At 33.1% G+C, this 23,981-nt stretch overlaps 4 protein-coding genes across 7 annotated transcripts; 1 reads left to right on the top strand and 3 right to left on the bottom strand.

The window, feature by feature from the left end:
• Window positions 1–2,796: 2,796 nt before the first annotated feature.
• LOC118062841 (nuclear intron maturase 2, mitochondrial) lies at window positions 2,797–7,516 on the bottom strand. 4 transcript variants are annotated; one of them, XR_004689842.2, is made up of 4 exons: window positions 7,237–7,514; window positions 4,854–6,892; window positions 3,435–3,938; window positions 2,797–3,088 (listed from the first exon to the last, which is right to left on the bottom strand). XR_004689842.2 is itself a non-coding variant. In XM_035076702.2 (2 exons), the coding sequence occupies exon 1, from the start codon at window positions 7,060–7,062 to the stop codon at window positions 4,855–4,857; it is 2,208 nt and encodes a 735-aa protein (XP_034932593.1). In that variant the 5' UTR covers window positions 7,063–7,516; the 3' UTR covers window positions 3,262–3,938; window position 4,854. The 4 variants fall into 4 exon arrangements, 1 of the variants encoding a protein (XP_034932593.1); XR_004689841.2 differs by having other exon boundaries at window positions 4,854–7,516; XR_012169487.1 differs by having other exon boundaries at window positions 3,440–3,938; window positions 4,854–7,516.
• A 1,736-nt stretch (window positions 7,517–9,252) lies between these two features.
• On the top strand, window positions 9,253–13,173 carry LOC118062860 (ras-related protein RABH1b). Its single transcript, XM_035076722.2, has 6 exons — window positions 9,253–9,617; window positions 10,083–10,153; window positions 10,857–10,945; window positions 11,215–11,326; window positions 11,626–11,716; window positions 12,695–13,173. The coding sequence occupies exons 1-6, from the start codon at window positions 9,501–9,503 to the stop codon at window positions 12,839–12,841; spliced, it is 627 nt and encodes a 208-aa protein (XP_034932613.1). The 5' UTR covers window positions 9,253–9,500; the 3' UTR covers window positions 12,842–13,173.
• A 1,848-nt stretch (window positions 13,174–15,021) lies between these two features.
• Window positions 15,022–15,726, bottom strand: LOC118062858 (putative invertase inhibitor). The gene has a single exon (XM_035076720.2). It carries the CDS (start codon window positions 15,692–15,694, stop codon window positions 15,104–15,106), a length of 591 nt encoding a protein of 196 aa, XP_034932611.1. The 5' UTR covers window positions 15,695–15,726; the 3' UTR covers window positions 15,022–15,103.
• Window positions 15,727–20,484: 4,758 nt separating this feature from the next.
• Window positions 20,485–21,381, bottom strand: LOC118062861 (putative invertase inhibitor). The gene has a single exon (XM_035076723.2). The coding sequence runs from the start codon at window positions 21,303–21,305 to the stop codon at window positions 20,757–20,759; it is 549 nt and encodes a 182-aa protein (XP_034932614.1). The 5' UTR covers window positions 21,306–21,381; the 3' UTR covers window positions 20,485–20,756.
• Between the last annotated feature and the right edge of the window lie 2,600 nt (window positions 21,382–23,981).

Genomic DNA, 23,981 nt, shown 5'->3' with positions numbered 1-23,981 from the left:
TGCAATTATCAAAAGTGTATTCTATGATCGGAACGTGTTATCTAAAATCGAAGTTATATTTGATGATGCATTATCTGAAAATTGCTATTTGGAACTGGCACTTTCGATTTTTTTGTCTTTCCAGACATATTCGAGTATAATTCAAGCTATTGCAGAGTTATAGTCGAAAAGAGAAGGATAAAATTATATGTTAGAATTGAAAGAATGACAGCTAGGTTTTTTTTTTTCCTTAAAAAAATCCATGCATATTAAAATAAATAAATAAATAAACAGAGGAATCAGGAATTAACCAGGGAAAAAATAATCTTTGTGCAGGCTGCTGACTGCTGTAGTGTAGAGCCCCCGCCGTACTAATAACTTGACATTGAAACACCTCTGTGGAGGTCCGTGATTAACATGGTTAGTCATCCCCGTATACTTTGCTCCCCTTCTATAGATTGTCTTTCATATATCTTCAGCGCCTAGACCTCTTGTTCAACACGCACTTGAAGAAGGACAGGATTTCTTCATGTATCTCAAAGAGAGCAGTCCCTTTTGTTGTCTGAGGCTTCACATCAAAGGAATGGCAGTTTCTTCCCGTGAAAACTCAGTTGAGAGGTATTCTTTTAATCTCGTTTGTGCTTCATATTTGTTTCCAAGTTTAAACGTTGATCATGTACATTAATAAATTGTAATAAAATTTTAAATGGATGGTAATTAGGAGGACGGAAATGATGTTCTATCAGTATTGAATTGATCAACGTTGATCGGTTCTCCCTTGGTTTGTGATAGATAAATCTCAATGGAGGGGTTCCTATTGCCGAGAAGTTCTTTTCAGAAGTAAAATGTCAACGATCTTATATAATTTAGGTTCTATGAGGCTTGGAAATATTGGATTTTAAAGTTAGGATTTAATATTCTTGTGTTTAATTAGAGTTTTAAAATGCCTTTTAATGTTGTTTAGAAAATGGAAATGATTGGTTTAATGATGTTTTGAGGCTAGGGGGTGGTACGAGGAAGAAGCTGGTGAGATTTTTCAGTAAAAGTTATATCCAGTCCTTATAGTTCATAAATATTGCAACAAGTCCTTATAGTTATTCTCATTTGGTTGTAAAATGTATAGGACCTGAGTTCTATCAAGTTATTCTCATTTCCATTAGGATTTACGGATCTAGATCACAAGCTGCCTGCACACACACGCGCAACGAGAGATGGCTCATGGTTGTGCTAGGGTATTTTTTTTTTTAATTATTATATTAGCTTGTAATTCCTAGACTAATAACTCGTTGTTGTGCCCCGTATTTCAGAATAGTATTTTGAATATTGCAAAGATAATATTTGTATACAATTTATAACGATTAATTAATTTTTGCAAAGATTTTTAAACACAAACTTAGAGCTTTGCCCTATATTCCTTTAATATCAAAGTAGTTGTGGAATGAATCATTAATGAAAAACTATATAATTTTCGAAGACCAATGATTTTAAACACGTAGATATATTTTCTTAAGAACAAAATAAATGAACAATATAACACTCTTCACAGCTAAGAAGATTATTGTTAAAAAATTATTGTTAGAAATAGTATTAGTGTTAGTTGAGTTGTATGCATTCTATTATAAGCTTTTTATTAATATGAATGTTTGAACCAATCTATATATATCTTAATTAATACTATGAATTTTGAAATTAATATACCATGAATTTTATAATTAATAACTATATAAATTTTCAATAAATATAAAAAAAAAAAAAAAAAAAAAACTCAAACTCGTGCCTCCAATGACATCCTTGATAGCGCCAGTGAGCAACAACGGCGTAATCTTCATCCTCAAACCCCCATAGCTCGAAATCGGAAAATGTCCAAAGGCAATCAGGTTGAGCAAATGGTCTATCAAAATTTCAGTCGATAAGATGGAGTCTGGCCGAGTGAATTATCTTTATCGAAGCACGATCCTGAGCAAAATCACTGAAACTCTCATGCTATTTGTAACCACGCCAGGTCGTTCCCCTTCTTTCCTTTGAGGGTCGTGGCGGACCTTCTCTTTGTTTAGAGATGGAGCTCGGCTATCTTTGCTATAGAACAGGAATTAAATCGTCTTTTAATGGAGTGCATGGCGCAGCCAATAAACTGCTTTTCATCCAGCCCAAGCTTTCTATTCCTTTCTAATTGACTGCGTAGAATCCATGGATGCCCATGGCTAAAATGTTGGATCTCCATGGATCCTTTTTTAACCTGTCTTTGCCGACCAGAAAAGGCCGAGAAGGAGCTCCCGTATATGTTTCTTATCGTATTCACTCCTGTTACCTTTGCAGATTTGACTGGAAGTTGGGCAACCGTTTACTTGCCATGCGTGTTCCTCTGTTTATTCCAAATTGCTGATCGCTTGATTTCAGCTGGTATTAATATTTCTAGCCCGCGAATTGGCTGATGAGCATCTTTGCTGATGACCTTGTCTCAAATCTGGACAAAAATTGTCGACCATTTTGGAATGTCCTCGTGGAATGTTTTTGGTATATAGTTTTTCATGGAATGAGAACAGCTGAAATTCACATATAAGGAGCATCAGCTCCGTCTGTGTCTGTGCAAGTCACTGATGGGTGATTTCTTGAAAGTCATGATCGGTTGAATGATAATAAACCCTAAACCTTGAACTTTAAATTCAGTTTATACAACCCATGTTTTAATTTCATTAAATTTACCTGCAATAGCTCCTCAAAAAAGAGTAATTTACTAGTTGTATCTTATTTTTAGTGGATTTAATTAGAATCTTGGTGTACGAACAAGCTGATATTTACAAGGAAGCCGAGAGTCAGGAGAGTAAACAAGGAAGCAGTCGGTGAAAAACAGAACCATAAAAGTAGGGCAAAAAATGACTGCAAACGTGGATTGGAGCCACTAGCATACATAGCCATTTAGAAAAAAGAATCCTTGGACAGCACTAGTTATAACAAAAATTTATATGGAGGAGGAAGAGGAGGAGGGAAATGACAGTGTATGACTGTAATGACTGTGCATGACTGTGTACATTCATGAACTGCATTGTTATACAAGGACAGACTGAACCACTTCCCACAAAAAGAAGTGCAGAGTAGATTTTCTCGCAACCTGAAATATCAAAATGCAGGATGTGTAAAAAGCTCAGAATTAAATCTTGCTTAGAATCATCCAAAGATCTCTCAAACACATCATTAAAATGCAGTCAGAGGAAACAGGTAGGTCCAAGCAAAATGTAAGACCAATTGACACCAAAATTGCAGCTACAGGGTCAAGGACTCTCCTGAACTTTAAAATTGAAAAAATATATTCATGCAAGAATCTTCATATCCCTTAATCATGAGTTTACTTAGCTTATTTCTTAAAGATAAAACCGTTCTATCTTGCTTTCTCTAAACAGTATGAATCCAATTACTGAGAATTTTGCCCATCAACCACAGAATAATTCAAAAGTTACCTCACATTTCTGCCACGTGACACCCTTCTTTGTGTTCCTCTCTGCTTCTTTGATTTTCTAATCATGATTATCATGACCAGAACCCAGCAGAAAATGTTGCTCTGTTTCTTCGATATTTCCACCACTTAATGAGCAGAAGCTGATCCATCAGAATAGCATTTCGCTTGTAGTTTCAAACCAGCATCAAAATTTAGTATTAATTGAGGAGAGACCAGCCCTTGTTCCCCTAGCAACATCAGCAAAATCTTTGATCCTCCTGAAATTTTGGATCATCAAGCTCATATATTCAAGTAAAGCCTTCTCCTGATTAGGTATCCAATTACATGGAAATGACACAATCAGTCTGGCAAGAGACCTCCTGGTACACTGAAGCCTGTCAATTGACTCGATGAGGACAATTCTTAGCAAATTGCAGTACTCAGGTGACGACTCAACTCAACATCAAAGAACTAAAGTAAATGTGGTCCTATCCCAGGAAATTTCCAATCGCAACACCAGAGCCCCCTGAGATAAGACAACATCAAAATCAGAATCATATAACTTGCATTTAATGTCAGAATTTAGAACCTTAATTTCATAAAAAAATATATATTTCACAATCCTCCTTGGAGGCATAGAGCTATTGACCATGGTGTTGTTGGATCTTGAACCCAATAAGGGTTTTATGAAGTCATCAAATTAAATGGGCCTCAATATTTGCAGAGTAAAAATAAGAGAATATGTGTGTAATGAACAAAAAGAACAACTGAAATAGTAAAACCCAATACATAATTCCAAGATGTTAGAAATTATGGACCTAGTGGTCAAAATTCAATACACCCCGTGAAATTGGTCAATCAGTAATAGGACAAAGTACACAAATCTTGGAGGGGGTGAAGGCTTGGAAACAAAAAGGAGAGTGAATAAGGAAGCGAGAAGTGACAAACAAAAGCATAGAAGGCAAGGAAAGCAGAGTAGGATTTAAATCAATGGCATACCCTCTACTATTTCAAACAGAATCCATGAAGGGCACTCATAACAGAAATTGTACTAAAAATTCCAAAAAGAGAAAAAGATGTTGCTAAGTAATTTTCACAACAACTCTGCTGTAAGAAATACAAGACACATAATAAGTTCAAATTTGGATCCTGTGTAGAGTTATTCAAATATCTCACAACCTCATCATCATGATCCACATCAATTCAAACAAATAGACCCAAAGCAAAATGCAAAACCAAAGTCAATGAAATTGCAGCCAGTGGCAATTAAATGGAGTATTTTGCACTTCAAATTGACTAAATATATTTAAATTTATCCAAGAAGTTCATATTCTTTAATCATAAACAATTTAACTTATTGCGGAAGAAACTGTTCCTCTTAACAAGATCAGTCCATCAACAGAAATTTTGCCACTCAAGCACGGAATGATACAACTATTACCTTAGATTTCTGCCACGTCAAACCCATCTTCATGTTCTTCCTCTTCTTTGCTTTTCTGATCATAAGCATCTTTATCAGAGACCAAAAGCAACTGTTGTTCTTTTTCTGTGTTATTTCCACCACTTTTTATGAGGGAAAGCTGATCCATCGCAATAGCATTTCGCTTGTAGTTCCAAACAAGCATTGAAATGTAGTCCTGAGATGAAACCAGACCTTGCTTTCTAATGCTACATCGTTGATCCTCGAGAGTTTTTGGATCATCAAGGCTTATATATTCAAGCAATGCCTTCTCATGATCAGGTATCCAATTACTTGGAAATGGGGTGTAATCAGTCTCAGGTACAAGAGACATCCTGGTGTACTGAAGCCCATCAATTGATTCGGCAAGGCCCATTCGTAGCAAATTGTGGTAGTCAGGTGAAGAACCTTTCTTCTCCTTCAAAGGACGACTCAGATTCCGGGAACCAATCTTATACACCTTTGCACGTGACCGCAGCTTGTATTTTGCAGCATATAGCTTTGCAAGTGAACCCCTTATAATGTATGAACAGAAGTTCACAATTTTCTTCCGATTGTCAGCATATCTAAACCACTCAACCATTGTTGACAAAAATTTGTTCATTTGTGCATTTGTATGAGATTGAGTGGCATGGAACATTCTAAAACAAGGCTGTGGGTCTGGATCCCTGTCCCCCTTCAGAAAGTTCAACTTCCTAAATTGCTTAATGCATTGTTTCAAGCTTGCTGTGACTGACAAAAGGGTGCCCACACCTTTTTCACTAATGATCTTCCCACCAGTGGCAGTGTACCGTAGAGTTGGATACACAACTCTTCGGCACAATACATGATCAAGAAACATTATACCTTTAGTTATGTGCTCAATTGGGAGGCTCTCATTGTCAACCTTGAGCATGTATTTCTGATCAACAAACTCAATCAATTGCTTCCTCAATGTGGCTGCATCTGCTCTCGGTCCTCGCACGCCAATCAGGATGTGACCCCCGTATCTTACATAATCCATCTTCCTGGTTTTGTCTGGGCCACTTGTCGGCACAAATTCTGGCCAGGATGTATTCCCCTGTTCTGCTTCCCCTTCTGGACTATTCCATATGACATCACTCTTTGAAGGACGATAAAACTCCTTAAGCTTACCCTCCATCCACCGGTCCAATTCATCTAAACAGATGTTAGCCAAAAGAGGACTGAGTATCCCACAGTGTCCCCATGAAGGAACCTTCTCTGCCTCCTCAGGTGCAAACCCAAAAAAGGTGTCTAACCAATATGGATCTGGCTTTGGCTCATCCTCTGCCAAAACCTTCTTTTTTTGATACTTCCTCTTCGTCTTCTTCTTTGGCTCTTCCATGCAACTCGTGATCACAGGGGTTGTCAATGCTGCCTTTATCAAATCAATCACTTTCTTATCCCTCACATCCCTCATTAAAGCACTTATCACTAACCCCACCTTCATTCCATCCAATATTGTGCTGAAATCCCCTTTTATATACCACAAATACCCAGCAAAATTCCTCCTAATCACCCTCAACACTGTATGTGCATTTCTACCAGGTCTAAAAGCAAAAGACTTTTGCGAAAACCGTGCTTCATATATCGGCTCCAAAATCATAAATAACACCTCCTGAACTATCTTATCCTGAAATGCTGCCGGTTGTGTGGTTGTCAAAATTGCCTTAATCTTCCTCTTCGACAAAGATTGATAGTCAGTCTTATCCTTCGGAGACTTTATATGAAAATCCAACCTAGCACCCCACCTAAACCTATTATCAAGAACTGCATTTCTAAGAGCTAACAAGTCCTCCAATGCAGACCTTTGTATCGCACTACGGGGCATATAGGCTCCCATGTCATCAGCACACACTTTCTGATAAGCCAATACCCACAGTTCAAAACGGCGAAGATAAGTGGTCAAATTGCTCACAATTCTATCTGGTTCTCGAAAATTCTCTATCCACATTTGAGAGCAAACTGAGACGCCATCTTCCTTCATCAGGTTGGATGGGTCATCAGGGTCCTGCGCACGCCTGTGCCCCGGAGTGAATGATAGTAAGCGAAAGAAAGCAAACCCATTAGTCCTAGGGTTTAAGGGATTGCATTGAGAGTACAAAAGGGCAGTGCTGGTGGCTGTTGTGATTGGAATAGGGTTAGTGTTAACGAGGACTTTGTAGGTGAATATTGCAAGGCGACGATGCATTTGGTGATGGTGAAATCAAGAACAACCCTCTTTTTTAGGTCATTTTTGGGTTTATAATGAACATTAATATTACAAAGGTGAGCATCAAATATGAGATAAAACCCAATTCAAAGATAAACAATGAGAAAATGGGGAAAAAAAGTGAAAAAGTTGCTTCGAGTTTCGAGTTCTTACAGGAAATTGAAGCAACCCCTCGTGCGGTGTAAAGCTTGGATACGCCTTAAAATGAAGTGATGCCACTCGGTTTGGTTTGAGGAACTCGGCGTTCAATGCAGTGAAGAGAGAATTTGAGAGATAAAAGTAAAACCAAACCCTGGCTAAAACCCTGAAAACTTCTTTTTCCTTGGAGGTTTGGGGATTCCTCGTTAAGAAAATATATAATTTTTTTAATAATTGCAATTGATATTTTAGAATTAATACAATATATGTCCATAAATTATTGGATTTTCCATAGCTTCCATACATTATTAAATATAGATATAAATATTATTTTAAAAGATCAATGATTCGAGAAATATACACGATGAATACAATAATAAATAATATATGTGAATATATAATCAGGCTCGGATTTTTCATTAAACTGGAGAAATGTTCTGTGCTCCCATGGAGAGAAAAATGTCTCCTATATCATCCAAATGAGCCGGATTCTTATACCCAGCATTATGGATAATTTCACCATCCCTTGAAGCATGTACATGATGAGGAGTTGAAGCTTTGTCACCCATTTATATGAAGTGAAGATCTGAATTTCCATTTTGTCGAGCAAGATTCAATTTCCATTAATTCTCTTTATTTCTCTCAACAAATCATGATTTGATTTGCGTTTTTTATTTTATTTTTTAGGCAAAGTTTTCAGCTCTGCTGAAGAATCCATGCTTTATTACGGGATTTTAAAATTGTTTTTTTAAAATATTTTTTATATTAAAATAATAATTTTTTTATTTTTAAAAAAATATTTTTAATATTAATACATTAAAATAATTTAAAAATATCAAAACAAAATTAATTTGAAATTAAAAAAATAAAAATATTTTTAAAACATAAAAATAAATAAATCTTCCTCGTATCAGAAGTGTGATTGATATTATAGTAAATTTTACAAAATATTTTTATTTAAAAAATATAATAAAATAGTTTTTTTGTATAGATTTTTTATGTTTTATGTTAACACTTTAAAATCATCCAAAAACATAAAAAAAATTAATTAAATATTTTTTTAAAAATCAAACACAATTTTAAAATGTTTAAGTAATTCCAAACGAAAAACAAATAATAATTAATATCAAATAAATTTTAATATAGTTGAGCCTATAGTAAATTTTACACTTCATGGAAATTTGTCATTACATGCCAATAAAGGCGCAGAGCCCATAGTAGAGGAGCAAAGCAAACTTCTTTAAAAAGTTAGAGCTGACCGATTAGATTAGATTCTTGAGAAATCATTGGAAACCAAGCCCCTGAAACCCTAAATTTAAACGAAAAAAATAGAGTTTTTTAGGATTTGAATCTTTGTGATCTGAGATTTCGTATTTGTTTCACAAATAAATATTCTTAAATTGAATTAATATAAAAAATGAGTTTTTTAGGATTTTTTAGTAAATTTTGCTTAAGGAATTAAGGGAAGATGGAGGAAAGAGAGGAATTGGTAACAAGTTTTGGAGAGTATCATAATAATTATATTTTAAAATATTTTTTATTTAAAAAATATTAAAAAATAATTTTTTTTTAAAAAATTATTTTTGATATTAACATATTAAAATTTATAAAAATATTAAAAATTTAAATTTAACAAAAAGCAAGTTGATTAAATTTTCTTGTTTAAAATTAATTTTTTTATGTATTTATATTATTTTAAAGAATTAATATTAAAAATAAATTCTTAAAAATAAAAAAATATTATTTTAATATATTTATAACTAAAAAACCTTTAAAAAATAATCGGTTTAACTACTTAAACCATGAACAGAAAAAACAAGTCATGAGAGATTTTTCAATGTCAAGCAGAATTTTAAAATTATATATAACAACGCTTTCTGAAAAAATAGTAATATATTCAAAATAATTTTGTCTAAGTAGTATCTCCGAAGTTAAAAAATCGCAAGAAAAATAATAAATCCCTTCCGGTATAAAATGTTTGTGACTGAGACAGTATTTTGCTCTTCTTGTTTGTTTGGGTTTTTTTTTTTTTTTTTTTTTTCATTTTGGTAAAGACCCTAGAGGATCCAAACAGCCAAAACTCTAACCCGCCTCGACCTGGTAGCAATAAATCAAATACCAAAATCGGGCTTCTCTTCCTAAAGTACCTTCTCCACTGCTCCATCACCAATCACGGACACAAAATATTAAAAAGCACATACCCGCTCCTATAGATCTCCTCCTCTCTCCGATTGGGCTGATCAACTATTATACAGATCCCTGAAAATATTAAATAAATAATGGCACCAGTCTCAGCTCTTGCAAAGTACAAACTGGTCTTCTTGGGAGACCAATCAGTCGGTAAAACAAGCATCATCACTCGCTTCATGTATGATAAATTCGATAACACCTACCAGGTAAAACCCATATCATTATTCTGTGCCTCGCACTCAGATTGATTTTTTTTTTTTTTTTTGTTGGCTGATTTGTACTATTGTTTTGATATACCCATTTTTGGGTTTTGAAGTTACTTGTTCTTTGAAAGATCCCACTATCTCATAATTGAACTCGATCTTCTTTTTTTTAGACCTTTCTTCTTACAACAATCAAGGAATCATATTATTTTCTGGGTTTTTGTTTTTGGTATAAAATGGGGATACTTAGTCGTTAGAAAATCGTAACTATAAGTTAAGAGCTTTGCCCTTGTTGATGTTCAATCTCTGTTATTCCTGCCTCGGTGTTTTCGTTCTTCATTTTTTTGGGAAGTTGGTCAGATGAAGGGGCCTTTTTTGTAGTCACTATGATTTGCTTTTTCGTTATTTCGAAAGTAGTTAGTCTGTGATCTTGATCTAACTTATATTTATCTTGGAACTGATGAACAGGCTACCATTGGCATTGATTTTCTATCAAAGACCATGTACCTCGAAGACAGAACTATTCGTTTGCAGTTGTGGTTAGATCCATCACCTCACGGAACTGATTTTTTGTTTTTGTGTTAGAAATGCAATATGCACATTGCTTTTGTGCGTGAATCCTGCACTGAACTCTTTTCTTGAGAGGGGCTTTATCTATTCAGTTCTCGGTGGACAGGATTAATATTGAATGGCTTGCGTAACTATATCAGTACCATGATATATTTAGCAATGTGTTATTGCGTTCAGTTGCAAGGGAATTTCTAGTGCTCATTCATGTCCGCACGGACAACAAAATGCTGTAAAACAGAGAAAATAAACAATGTTGTGGGCTTTAAAGGAGTGCTATTTCTTTTCCAAAAAATATGCACAAATTTTATGATTGCAGAAGCTTTGTATTGAGTCAAAATGAATGGCAATCCATTAAAGAAGATAAATCAAGAGTTGACATAGCACTGCTTTGTGAGGGATAGGCATTCTTAAAGAACTAGGAATGGAGATTTGCACATTAGTAGATGTGAGGGACCATATTACTATCACTATCTTCATAAATCTGATTGCAGTATTTTGTATAGGCCAATGTATATGTGTATGCACAGACCTATCTTTTTGTATATATAGTTACACAAATGTACATGCATGTATTATTGATCCTCATTCTTATTGATTTTTGTGTGGCTTACTATTTCTCATGGAAACTCCTCCTTTGTGGATGGTCAACCTTTTGCTTCTGTATGCTTGCAGGGATACAGCTGGACAAGAAAGATTCAGAAGCCTCATTCCAAGTTACATTAGAGATTCCTCAGTTGCTGTCATTGTATTTGACGTTGCAAGTATGAAGTTTTTTAAGTGTCATTTATCCATCTTAAATAAATTGGTGCTTCAAGAGATCAAGTCAAGTCACTTATCTTGTTGCTAATTCCCTGATTGGCATGTTGGTTTCGTGAAGTCATAAACTTGTTTGGTTATGTTCTCTTATTGCAATCAAGACTCATAGGTCTTTTTTTATTTTATACTCGTCAAACAAACTTTCAAACTATTTGTTTGGAAAAAGGTATCCATGTCTCATGGATGTTTCCTAACTTGATAGTTCATGATTCAGGTCGGCAATCCTTTCTGAATACTTCAAAATGGATTGAAGAGGTTCGCACTGAGAGGGGCAGCGACGTCATCATTGTCCTTGTTGGGAACAAAACTGACCTTGTGGAGAAAAGGTGAATGCTTAATGACAAGCATTACCATGGTCATTGTTCGCTGTTTTTTATGCTCTCTGTGTGCTCTGGGTCACACTCTCACACACTCAAGTAGAAACACTGTTTTCTGAAATTATTTCCTACTGGTCCGCTCCTGCTTGATCTTAGCCACTCATTTTGGCTTGTAAATTTTTTGTCCTAATAAATACCGAGGGATGTGAATTATTTGATGTTTTCCCTTGCTGCAGTCTGATCATTTTGGTCTTTCATTTGCATTGCCTCATGTTAATTAACATTTCATTAAATGGATGATTTGACAGGCAAGTTTCTATAGAAGAAGGAGAAGCTAAAGCTCGTGAACTTAATGTCATGTTTATTGAAACTAGTGCAAAAGCTGGTTTTAATATCAAGGTATGCTCTCAAGCACATTGTCCTCCTCTGTACGGCCTCCTGACAATGTTGAGTTTTTCATGAGCCTAAAATGAACACAATTCTTTGCCCAATATGTTTTTTGAGTTAATGGCCAATGGTCTTTGAGAAGCGAGAAAGGGGAGAAAAGAAAGAAAGTCTGAGCTGGATGAAAAATCAGTTGCAGGTCTATCATATGTCTTTTTCCATTTTCAATCCATGGAGAGTAGATTAGGGGTATGACATTTTTTGCCATTCTCTATGTGATGAAGACATTTTTTTTTTCCAGAAATGACATGTTTAATCCCTCGCAACTTGTCCAAAGGGTTCCATTATCTCTTCTCCGCCTCCGTTTGCCTCAGCGAACCCATTAGGAAAGTAGGCTTGCATATTAAATCTGTTGTTGGCTAATTAATTATTCTCTTTGGGATAAAAGAACTATGCTCCAAACCTGGCTATGGATTTGCTTAAGTTCTTACAAGATCACGCTCTTCCCTTCTAATTGCATATTCTATTAACTTTTTCCCTCAGTTATGAAGTATCAACCAGATATAGTCCAGATGTCTACCTTGTCTAATGGTAGGGATCTTTACATGTCTGGGATATCAAAGAGTAGGAAGGAAATCTGATGGATGGGCTTCCCATCTTTCATTTATCCATCTCTTGAAGGTGTCCGTCGTTGCCCAATAACATGCATTTAATGATTATTTGAGCTACATCTGGACTCAACATATTTTTATCTCTATATGTAGGGGGGTAAATGTTTGGAAGAAAGCTACAGTTAAGCAATTTTGCCTTAGGAGTTGAAAGAGATCAATACTATTTTTTATCCTGACAACTTTCTTGGAATTTGAATTTGTTATTTTGGATTCAATGCCTTAGTGTCCCTGATGTGACTGCAGTTTTCTTATTCAGCACTTATCTGTTTAAATATTTATTATTGTTGGTATTTTATCTCTTTGTTGATGAAATTTGGTGCAGCCTTTGTTCCGAAAAATCGCTGCAGCGTTGCCAGGAATGGAGGCACTTTCTTCATCAAAGCAAGAAGACATGGTTGATGTGAACCTAAAGTCTACTGGTGGAGCTGCCTCCCAGACTCAGGCTCAGTCAGGTGGATGTGCTTGTTGATGCCCCGAAACTTTGCACCATTGCTATGACACCATCCCTGCCGGAATTTTCTACAATATTTCACTAATATGTAAATGACTTGGCTTATTTCCCCATCCTTTTTTTCCCATTCTATTTGGGTAGCGTTTCCATTGTGTTTGAGGAACTCTCTGGTAACACTTGAGTAGTTGAAAACTAGGAATAGAAAGACTTGTGATTGGGGTTTTCTTGTGTTTCTTAGGTTGGTTATAGTCATAGGTTGTGGAATACGCAGTGGAATTACAGGCTTCAATAGGCTTTTCTTTCTTTGTTATGTTAAACGATCTGGTAATGTTATCCGTACATCACATGCATATTGGAGTTATGATTTCCTCTCTGAGCTCAACAACTTGACAACCTGATGGATCTGTGGTGGATAGCAATGCCACCTCACTCTCCCAAAAGTCTAATGGCAGCTTCATCTTTCTTGTAAACAAGTTGGCGTTTTAGATCATTGAACCGTGTTTTGCAGATAGCTCAAAGTTGCCTCTTGATCAGCTGTGATTCCAGTCCTGTATACTTTGTCCTGATAAAAATTATGATCGTCGTTGAAGTTGTCGAGAACAAACGTGCACCTTGTACTTAGGGACCGTGCTAATATTTAAAAAGAGGGCACGGACTGCTTACAGTAAGCTTGTGTTCGCTTCTGTATTTTGTTTAATCACAGAGGAAAAAATTGTTTGTTTAGCCTAATAGTTTTTGTTTTTTGCATTCACTTTATAAGTGATTGTGTTTTAAATTTTAGTTATATAAAAGATGAAATAGCATGTTTTTTTATTTATAAAGATTTTATTTATTTATTTATTTTACATGTCAAAATTTATTTTGAAACAGTTTTAATAAAATATATTTTTTAAAATTTATTTGATTAAAATCACAACTAAATTTAAAAAAACAAATTAGAAGAAGGTATTTTTAAAAGTTAGAAACGCAAAACCTATTATAATATGACACACTTTTAAAACCTTTGCATAATGCTTCCAAGTAATATTTGTATTATTAAATTTGTTTTGACCTGTTTGGATTAAAAATCTAATAAATAAATATTGCATGTACTATGGAGATTTTTGAAACAAGAAGAAGATTAATTATTTGATATTATGATTATAATTGTTTTTTAAATAATTTTTCATAATAAAATATGTGTTAATTAATGATATTTTTTATTTTTTAAAAATTATTTTTGATATCAGTACATCAAAAATATTTGAAAACATTAAAAATATATTAATTTAAATTTAATAAAAAACAAAAAAATTAATTTTTTTTAAAAATATTTTTTAAAACATAAAAACAAATATTAGCTAGTGTAAGAAACCTGCATAAATACTATTCTTCCTACTCTCAGCTGCACAACTGCCACTCTTTTTTTTTATATAAATTCTCTTCTTCAAACTTCAGATAGTAGTTCTATTTATTTTTTTCTCTATCGCCGATGCTCTTTGCTTTCGTGTGCCACACATTTAGCTTTCGATTGGGTCAGTGTGAAGCTTTGGGTTTCTGCCTTAAGTTCGCATGTGACTGTCGTATTAGTTTTCTGGTCCTTCGCCCTTTCTTGCTTTAAACGCCAGAACATGAATATTCAGAACATTTTTTAAAAGAAAGAAGTTTGGCAAATCAAGCAGTTGAACTTGAAGTTTCTTTCTGAATCATCATCTACCAAGGCCAAATCCCAAACTTTGGCAAGCTTATATAACTTCTTTCTTCTTAACCGTGTCTGCAAAAGTTAACTTAACGTCACTTTTTTATGGTAACTAGCAGAAATTAAGACCCTTTTTATGGTTTTGACTTCTAAGGAGGAAACACAAGTCAACTAAGTTTTAAGATACATGCAGGCAACATGAGACTTGCACTGGAGAAAGGATTTGCATGGTAATAATAAGGTAATTTATTCTATATATTACTGAAAATTTCTTTTCTATGTTCTTGTTGCCTGCTATTCGTAAAACTTAGAAGTTGGAATTTCCCATTCTATCTTCTTCTTTTCTTTTTCTTTCCTTCTTTATTTATGGGAGTGCATCTAAAGCTCCGGCGAACATCCAGTACTATAATAATGGATCCTTATAGAATCACTTAAATGACCATGAATAAGAAGAAAGTGCTGGGTCGCTAAAAGCTGGCAAATTTGAGAACAATTGCCATCTCCATGGAGCTAACTATAATCAGAGCAAGGGCTTATAAGAAGTTTATTTTGATAAACGTTGATGGGTGAGGTATTCGCAGCGCATAAATAGCGCAGCTGAATTATTTACTTACAGCTAGACTGAGCATGTGAATGATACACAGTGCTATATCAGATAGCTGGAAGAGATTGTAATTCTCTTCTGTCAATGGAGAAACCACTCCTGTCTTCTCTGAGAACCCTTCTTCGCAGGTGGTTGATGCTTCCATAACTGCACTCACCTTCACATTAGCGACACTATAATGTTCTGTCAGAAATGCTGCCACACCATCTACTATTGTCACAAGAGCATCTGCATATAGTTCCAAACAATCCTGTAAGGCAACCACGGCAAAGCGGTCTAAAGTTCCATAACTCAACAAGTACTTAATGGTTGAAATGGTGTTGGTTGCATTTTCTAGAGCTAGTTCCATGCCAATTATTGCTAGTCCGTGAATATTTGTCACATGGCTGACGGGAATTGCTTGGAGAGAGCTTATACAAAAGTCATAGCTGAAAGTTTTGGAATATTCCTCCGCACATTTTCTGCAGGTTCGGTTTGTTATATCGATGGTCGAAGCATCAAGGGTTGAAATGCTATTGCCAGGAGTAGGAGTTACTAAGAAGAAGAAAAGGAAGCAAAGAGCAAACGAAGAGAAAGAGATGTGCTTCATTTTGATCTCTGCTTGACATTTGTCGGTCTAATTTGTTTATATAAGCATATGGTTTCAGATAAGGAGTGGCGTGCAAAATGTTTCACGGGAAGCTTCCGATTCAGTCAGGGTAATCGATTCCTTTCTACTGATGAGAAAACAACATGGCCAATACTTGAAATCATGAGGAGCTTTTAGCTAAATCTTAAAGGAAAAGATGCCGAATGAGTTCTGAGAATTGTTGGACACAGGATCATGCACAGGTATAAATACGTCTATTATGGGAGAGGGGAGATCTAATAAAGGAAGCTTCCGAGAAGGTCACTAGTGCGAAAGAGTATACGGAAATAACTTGAACTGCAATCAGAAAAATGTAAAAACAAAGTATAAGAGAACCAAAAAAAAGGGGAGGATGGTTTTTTCAAGAGGAATGAAGATGCAATGCTTGAATGCCAACTAGCTACCCTAACAGTATATAGAATTATTTAGAATTGCCTAGAAATTAACAGTATATATCTAATTTGAAGTAATTTGTACGCTATTATATATCAAATTTAAAACTGGAAGCTAGTGTTATGCAGCTTCTCAGTTAGGAGAAAACTTGGAACGAAGTCATGAAGTTTCATTAGGAGAAAAGTGCTGGTTTGGAGCTTCACTAAGAATCCAGCAGTCTTATCCTTCTGTATAGTTCATTTGAGTGTTTTAAGGAGAAATTTAGGAACGTATTGTTGAATACTTCGATTAATCATACGGTCTTGATCGTAACAATCACTGTTACTTTCGTATCTTCTTTCTTTTCGGAGAGGTGTTTTATAGTATGTAAAGTTTTTTACACTGGGGCAAACACACACAAAAAGACGCAGAAATAAGCGTTCATGGGAAATCATTGCTGTATACACATGTGATTCATCATAATGATTGAATGCACGGAATATTAAACATATAAGAGGAATTAAAGCAAAAGGGAAGAATAGTGGTGGGGACACTGTATCTAAAATACTGTTTATATACTCATATGATTATAAACTATGAAAATAAAAGGTAAAGAGATTAGATTTTAATTTATATTTTAGTTTAATTTATTTGTTAGATTTTATTTAATTATTATTGAGTATTTTATTTAAGGCGCAATAAATTTAATTGTTTGTCCTAACAAATACCCAGGGATGGTCTCAATAGGATAATCCGTTTAAATGGTAAGAAATAAATCTAAAATACACCAGACCAAGACAAAATCATTGGAAAAGAAAAGGAAAAAATAATCAAGTTGGCATTATTGAAGAGGCAAACATTCATAAGTATATTTAGATACCTGAAAACAGTAAAAATAAAAAGATGGAACCAACACGAGATAGTTATGACAATATTTTTTATATATAATATATCATTTGTTATCATTAGGGAAAACAAGGATCTTAAACTTAAATATGTTGAAGAATGCCGATGTAAAAATGATTGGACAAAATAAAAGGAACCAGTCTAGACAAAATTAAATTTAGTTGCAAAAGGTGAAGTTTTTGGACTTTGGATACATAGGTATTTATGCAAAATTAAAATAAGAAAAATAAAATCATAAGATATAAGACACGACTAATGACACAATAATTTCACAAAGACTTGACATTAACTACAATAAAACATATTCTTCTATAATAGATGCAATTACATTTCAGTATCTCATTAGCTTAACAACTCATGAAAGACTACATATGTATCTAATGGATGTAATTACCACTTATTTATATAGGTTATTTGGTAATAATGTTTATATGAAAATCCATGAAGGATTTAAAATATGTAAACTATATAGTTCAAATCCTTAAAAAATTTACCCAATCAAGTTGTAAAGGTCTTTATATGGATTAAAACACGCATGTCGTATAATCTTTTTAGTGAATATTTATTGAAATAAGGGTATGATATTAATTTTATATGCCCATGTCTTTTTTATATAAAAAAAAGTTAGAATCTAATTTTGCTATTATTGTTGTGTATATTATTAATGATTTAAATATAATTAGAATTCATGAAGAGATGCTAAAAAAAAGTAATTAATTTAAAGAAAGAGTTTAAGATGGAAATTTTAGGAAAAATAATATTTTATCTTGACCTACAAATTAAGCATTTAGTATTTCTATTCATAAGTCAACTTATAAATAGAAGGTGCTTAAAAGATTTTATATTGATAAAACAAATAATTAAGTACCCCTAATAGTTGTTAGTCACTTGATGTGTAAAAAAAAAATCCTTTTAAATCTCAAGAGGATAACAAAGAATTGATTGATCCTGAAATACCATACCTTAATACAAATTGATGCGCTAATATATCTTGCTAGTAATACACGATATGATATAGCATTCTTTGTGAATTTGCTAGCAAGATATAGTTCTTCTCATACCCAAAAGATATTGGAATGAAGTTAAACATATTTTTCATTACATACAAGGAACTATAGATATAAGCTTATTTTATTCAAATTATGATAATAATGAATTAGTTGGGTATGCTGATATAGGATATTTATCTTATCCATATAAAGGTCGATCTCAAATAAATTATCTTTTTACATGTGGTAATATTGTTATATCATGGAGATTTACAAAGCAATATTAATTACCACTTTATGTAATTATACTGCAATAAATCATGTTGAAATACTTGCAATCCATAAAGCAAGTCGATACTATGTGAGACTGAGATCAATGACTCAATATATTTAAAAAACATGTGGTCTATCCCCTAATAGAGAAACTCCAACCATATTGGATGGAGATAATGTTGCATGTATAGCTTAATTAAAAGAAAGGAGATAGAACAAAGCAAATCTCATCAAAAATCTTTTTCAAACATGACCTTGATAAGTGTGGTAATGTTAATGTTCAACAAATTCACTCGAAAGATAATTTAGCATATTTATTCACTAAAGCATTACCAGCTACAATGTTTCAAATATTACAACGCAATATTGGAATGTGATAGCTTAAAGACTTAAGGTAATACATTCATAAGCGGGAGTTAATACACATTGTACTCTTTTTTTCTTCATCAAGTTGTTTTTACCATTGGGTTTTCTCTTGGTAAGGTTTTTAATTAGACAGTTTGCAATACATAAGGGTGTACAAAAGACATTCAAGAGAGTGTTATAAAACCATGGGTGTCTATTTGTTTTTTTTACCTCTTCATCTTCATATTCATTCATTATCTCCAAGTTCATTTAAATTCTATATCTTTTTTATGTTATTTAGGCTTACAAGTATTAATGTGCATTAAACTATAAATAGAAGTGATGTTGATATAATATTGTGTTATGGCTACATTTATAAGATTATATGAAATAAGAATGCTATTTCTATATTCCTCTAATCTCTATTTTTTTTTTTATTTACTTAAGTATAGTATCTCCTTTTTAAATATATAGTTTTATAATAAATCTTATGTTCATTGAGCATTTACCGAATACTTTAATATATTGTTTGGTTATTAGAAAAACAAGATTTGGAATAAAAATAAAGGAATTTAAATGAAAAGTAAAAAAATTGGAATCACGTTTTAATTCTAATATTATGTTTGGAATAGTAATAAATAATCACAATGAAATTTAATTTTTTTTAATATTTTATTATTTTTAAGATGAAAATGAAAATGATAGTAATAATAATAGAATAATTGAAATTATATATTTTAAGAATTAATGCCACCATGAGAGGAAGTGGCGATGAAAGAAAGATGGTGGAATAAAAGTGGTGGGGATGTTTGGAAAAGTGGACGTTCAATAATGATAACAATAATATATTTTTTTAGAAAAAATGTAATCACCACAACCAATAAAAATAAAAATTTCAATAGCAATAATATATAATAATAATAATAAATAATATCATTTTTATAAAAAAAAAATCATTTATATTATTTGTTTTTATTCTTAATTTCTGTGAGAAAAAAATATTGAGTTTTTTATTTTCATTCTTACTTTCCATTGTTACTTTCCATTTTTATTTTTTCCAATCAAATACCTAAAAAGCGATGATAAAACTTTCATTTTTATTCTCACCATTCCATTATTTGTTACCCAAAAACGTCTATTTGTCCTTTTCATATTATTAGTCTTCTCTTAAACACACACACACACACACAGAGGCATTATGCAAGTAGATTTACTCAATTAGACATGAACTGGTCCATGAAACCTCACATTTATCTTGTCGTTTCATTTGCCTCTCATGCTTAGAGGTAATTAACACGAGGATGCTGTTGAATTAATACGAGAGTAATGTTGAATGATAATCATTATAATTTTAATTTAAGAATTATTTGTGAAAAAAGAAAATACTGGGAAAAATTACGTGAGATAAAGATATATAAATCTTCAAAGCGCGTTCCTATAAATGAATTACTGACAAATATTGATCATTCTTTTAATTTTTTCTGATATAATAATGATATGTATACACAGTCAATTTATGCCTACCAATTTTAAAGGTTCCTTCATTGCTTGCATCATCACCAGCCCAAAGACTTTTTTTTTTTTTTTTTGTAGATATTTCCTTTCTTGTTTTCTTAGGTGCCATTTTTGAAGGAGAATTATTCATTTCATGGCGTAAGTACAATATATCGTAAGTTTTTCAAAAAGAAAACTTTATTATATTGAAGGAAAATAAGCTAATTAAAATTTTATGAATCCTAGGGCATTTTAACGAAATCGTGTGTTTCAACACATTATAAATTCTTACTATTTTATGACTATTACAAACTTTATTTGAAAAGTATTTGAATCAAATTGAGGCTAATAATTAACTAATTGAAAAATAATACAAGGAAGTGTATTGCCTTTTCAAGTTTATTATATAATAATATCTCAAGATTATTACAAACTTTCTTAGGGATACGAAAGCATGCCAATCTTGCTATAACATGAGGCTTATAACTAATTTAAAAAACACAGACAAATAAATCCACACCATACAATTAAAACAAGAAGATTATTTAATTAATTCTAAAGGAGAAATACGAAGATTATGTAATTAATATGATATCATAAACATATAGAGGTTTACCCGTGAATCCAACATGAACATATGAGAGTTATGATCGACTTAGCATGTTGATAAAAGCAAGTATGATTGCGGTCAATTGAAAAAAAGTGTTATTCTCCTTTGTCAAGGGAGAGACCACACCTTCCCTCTCCTTGAAACCATCCTCGCAGGTACTTGAAGAATCCATGGCGGCACTGGCATCTATATTAGCTTTGGAATAATCTTTGGACTTCAAAACACACTTGGAATCATGCAACGTGGAATTTGCATCCGCGTAAAGTTCCAAGCAATCTTGTAAGGCACTCGTATGGTATTTGTCTAAATTCTGGGCTTTCAAAAGTTGTGAAATGTAGCGGCTAATGTTTGTAGCTTTTGACATGGCTAGCACAGTTGAGATCTCCACTAATTCTTCAAGGCTTGCATTTTTGCTCTTGGAAATGGCTTCAAGCGATGCTATACAGAAGTCACAGCTCAGATTTGGATCGCTCCTTGCAGCTTCGTTGCAATAATGATGCAACTTGTTAAAGCTCGATGAACCATGAACAAGTAGGAATACAACAACAAAGTTGAAACTGATCAACGAAAAAGAGAGCTTCATGTTCCTTGGCGTGGGAGTTTGAAGATGGACCCTGTGTAGCAAGCATGAACTGGAAGAATGTAAAGGTTTTCTTCTTTTCTGCCCATACATATACATATACATACATATATATATATATATATATATATATATATATGGGCAGAAAACCAAACATCCTCTTTCGTTCTCACTTGATTTCGGTTTGGATTGTTGTTGGCTATACGACACTACAAACTTTTGGAGGCCGTGTCGTCGCATGTTACTCGTTGATCAAATCTAATGTGCAGACATTGACTTCTTCGTATAATTATGCAATCTTCCTGACTTGTAACATTGGTGAAAGTTGAATTTTCCCTGTGGCTTGTCTTCGTTTACTTTTCTTCTTCTTCTTCTTCCTTTTTGGGTTCCTTTAGGCAATATTTTCTTCTTCTGAAATAGCTTTATTTTGAGAATTTTTATTTCATGTATGCATATAAAATTGGGCTTAGCTGGCTGGGGGAGCTGGCCATGTGGGATTAACGTTATGACTGATGACAGAAGCTGGGAGATAGAATAGGCTCTGTATGTGTTTTTCCAAGACTAAATGCATAATTATTAGGTAAGACATAACGTGGGGTGTGTGCCGTGTCAAGCGAGTCTATCTCTTCAGAATATATGTTGAAAAAAAAAATTAGGTATAATTATGAAATTATAATTATGAGTTCATGAATCGACATTTAATATTATTATTATTAAAAAACTTAATGATTTATGTGAAAGTATGAGTAAGGAATTGGTTGTGTAAGGAGAAAACACATCACCCCTAATATACTCTATCTAAGATAAGCTGCATTGTTTTTTATTTTTTTTCTAAGTTATGTTTCTATCTATTGATCTTGTCAAAGGTTCAAGGTAGATCTTAATTCGTAAGAAAATCTTTATCTTATTAAGTTAAATTTTAATTGTTCTAAGATCTGAATTTTAACATCACATTTATTTTCTAAATATAACTAATTCCTAACGTTTTGAACAAAATAATTATTATTGGTTTTTTTTATTTTAGTTAAATCCTAATGGATAATCATAAATTGATTATGATATCCATCTTTTTTATATTGTTTAAAACATGATAAAAATATTATGATTTTTATCTTTTAGAAAATATACTTGGAAAACTTTTAGGATTTGACCATATGTACATAAACAAAATATTTTTTTTATTTTTTATTTTTTTGAAATTTCAAAGGAAACTAAGTATTTTTAATATCAGATCTATATCTTACAGTGTAAGTTTACAACCTAATATTATGCAAAATTATTGGAAAAACATGTGAAGGGGCCCACAAATATTTTTAAAATGCCCTTTGAAAAATTTAAAATCTTTTCTTTTCTTTTTTCCTTATATTTTTTATATTTTTATATTATTATTAAATACATTGGGTTGGACCAGACCCAACTGAGTCAAGTTGGGCCGAGAGCGGCCTAACAAACCTGATTTTCTCCTTTTTGGGCTTGGGTTAGGCTGAAACATGTCTTGTCCAGATCCACATGATTATTGGCCCAACCTAACAACTATGTTAATTAATTATGCTACATGCAAAACGAATTCATATTTTACATGCAACATTCATGGTTACAACAAAGAGATGAGAGTGTTACCTAGCTTCAGAGCGCTTAACTGGTGGTATGGCTGGTCATGATGGGAGGTCGATGTGAGGTTGGTGGCAACATTAGTAGAGGAGTTGGTGGAGAAGAAACCTACGATGGAGAGTAAGAATGAGAGATTGTCAGTGGTGGTTCTTATTGCTGGCAGGGAGATGGGTTGGTGGAGAGGTTATGTTACAGTTGTTCATGGTGGTTCTAAGGTTGTAGTGGCTAGAGAGATGGCGGGGAAAGAGAAGAGAAGAGAGAGAGCTATCAGCAGAAAAAAATAATAGGGAGGGAGGTTAGTTTTTTTTTTTTTTTTATCAACTTTGCACCCAATTTTCTTCATCATCAGGGCATGAAATCTATCATTATTTATGAGTGGAAGAGAGATATTTTATCTTTAATTGTGCCAAATCTTGACTCTTGATTCAACCCTAAAAAATCTCAACCGTTGGCTTAAAGTGATCATCATGAACTGTCAAATTCAGTAGTTAAAACAACCGTTGTTGTGTCAATCGGCAAAAAAAAGACCATATTAGGATGTAGTTAAATGTCAGGCCATCATTTTTATTCAAGTTTTGTTAAATTTGATGGAGAGATGAAGCATTAAATGCCCCTGAAAAGTAATCATTTGAATAGTTTTTTTAGGAAAAAATAAAGAAGAAAATGAACAAAATGGCGTTGTTTGGTACAGTTCAATGTAGCCCTTTGATTTGTGAATTCTCTCAATTACATTTTTAATTGGCTTTGAACTTCTAATTTTATGCAATTTTATCCTTGCCAAACTTCAATATTAGCCCCAGAGTTCAACGCCCTTTTCATTTTGGTCCTTAGTTTTGAATTTGTTTAATTTAACCTCTAATTGACCATTAAACTTTCAAATCTCTTCAATTTCACCCCTGAATTCAGCTAATTGGGTCACCAGAGTTCGATGCTTTTATCAAAATGGTCCTTAACTAGGAATTTCTTGAATTTAGCCCTTAATTGACCATTAAACTTTCAATTCTCTTCAATTTCACCCCTGATTTCATTCAATTTTATCCTCGGAGTTCAGCACCTTTTTAAAATGAT

Source organism: Populus alba, chromosome 3 (genome assembly GCF_005239225.2).
Source record: "Populus alba chromosome 3, ASM523922v2, whole genome shotgun sequence".
NCBI classification, from domain to species: domain Eukaryota; kingdom Viridiplantae; phylum Streptophyta; class Magnoliopsida; order Malpighiales; family Salicaceae; genus Populus; species Populus alba.
This window is presented reverse-complemented; position numbering and strand designations above follow the sequence as displayed.

Excerpts from the sequence above, each read along its gene's own strand:
- LOC118062858 (XM_035076720.2), bottom strand. The coding sequence starts at position 15,694 with ATGAAGCACATCTCTTTCTCTTCGTTTGCTCTTTGCTTCCTTTTCTTC.
- LOC118062861 (XM_035076723.2), bottom strand. The coding sequence starts at position 21,305 with ATGAAGCTCTCTTTTTCGTTGATCAGTTTCAACTTTGTTGTTGTATTC.
- LOC118062860 (XM_035076722.2), top strand. The coding sequence starts at position 9,501 with ATGGCACCAGTCTCAGCTCTTGCAAAGTACAAACTGGTCTTCTTGGGA. Across the intron at positions 10,946-11,214 it reads CATTGTATTTGACGTTGCAA|GTCGGCAATCCTTTCTGAAT; the intron begins GTATGAAGTTTT and ends TTCATGATTCAG. Across the intron at positions 11,717-12,694 it reads AAGCTGGTTTTAATATCAAG|CCTTTGTTCCGAAAAATCGC; the intron begins GTATGCTCTCAA and ends AATTTGGTGCAG.
- LOC118062841 (XM_035076702.2), bottom strand. The coding sequence starts at position 7,062 with ATGCATCGTCGCCTTGCAATATTCACCTACAAAGTCCTCGTTAACACT.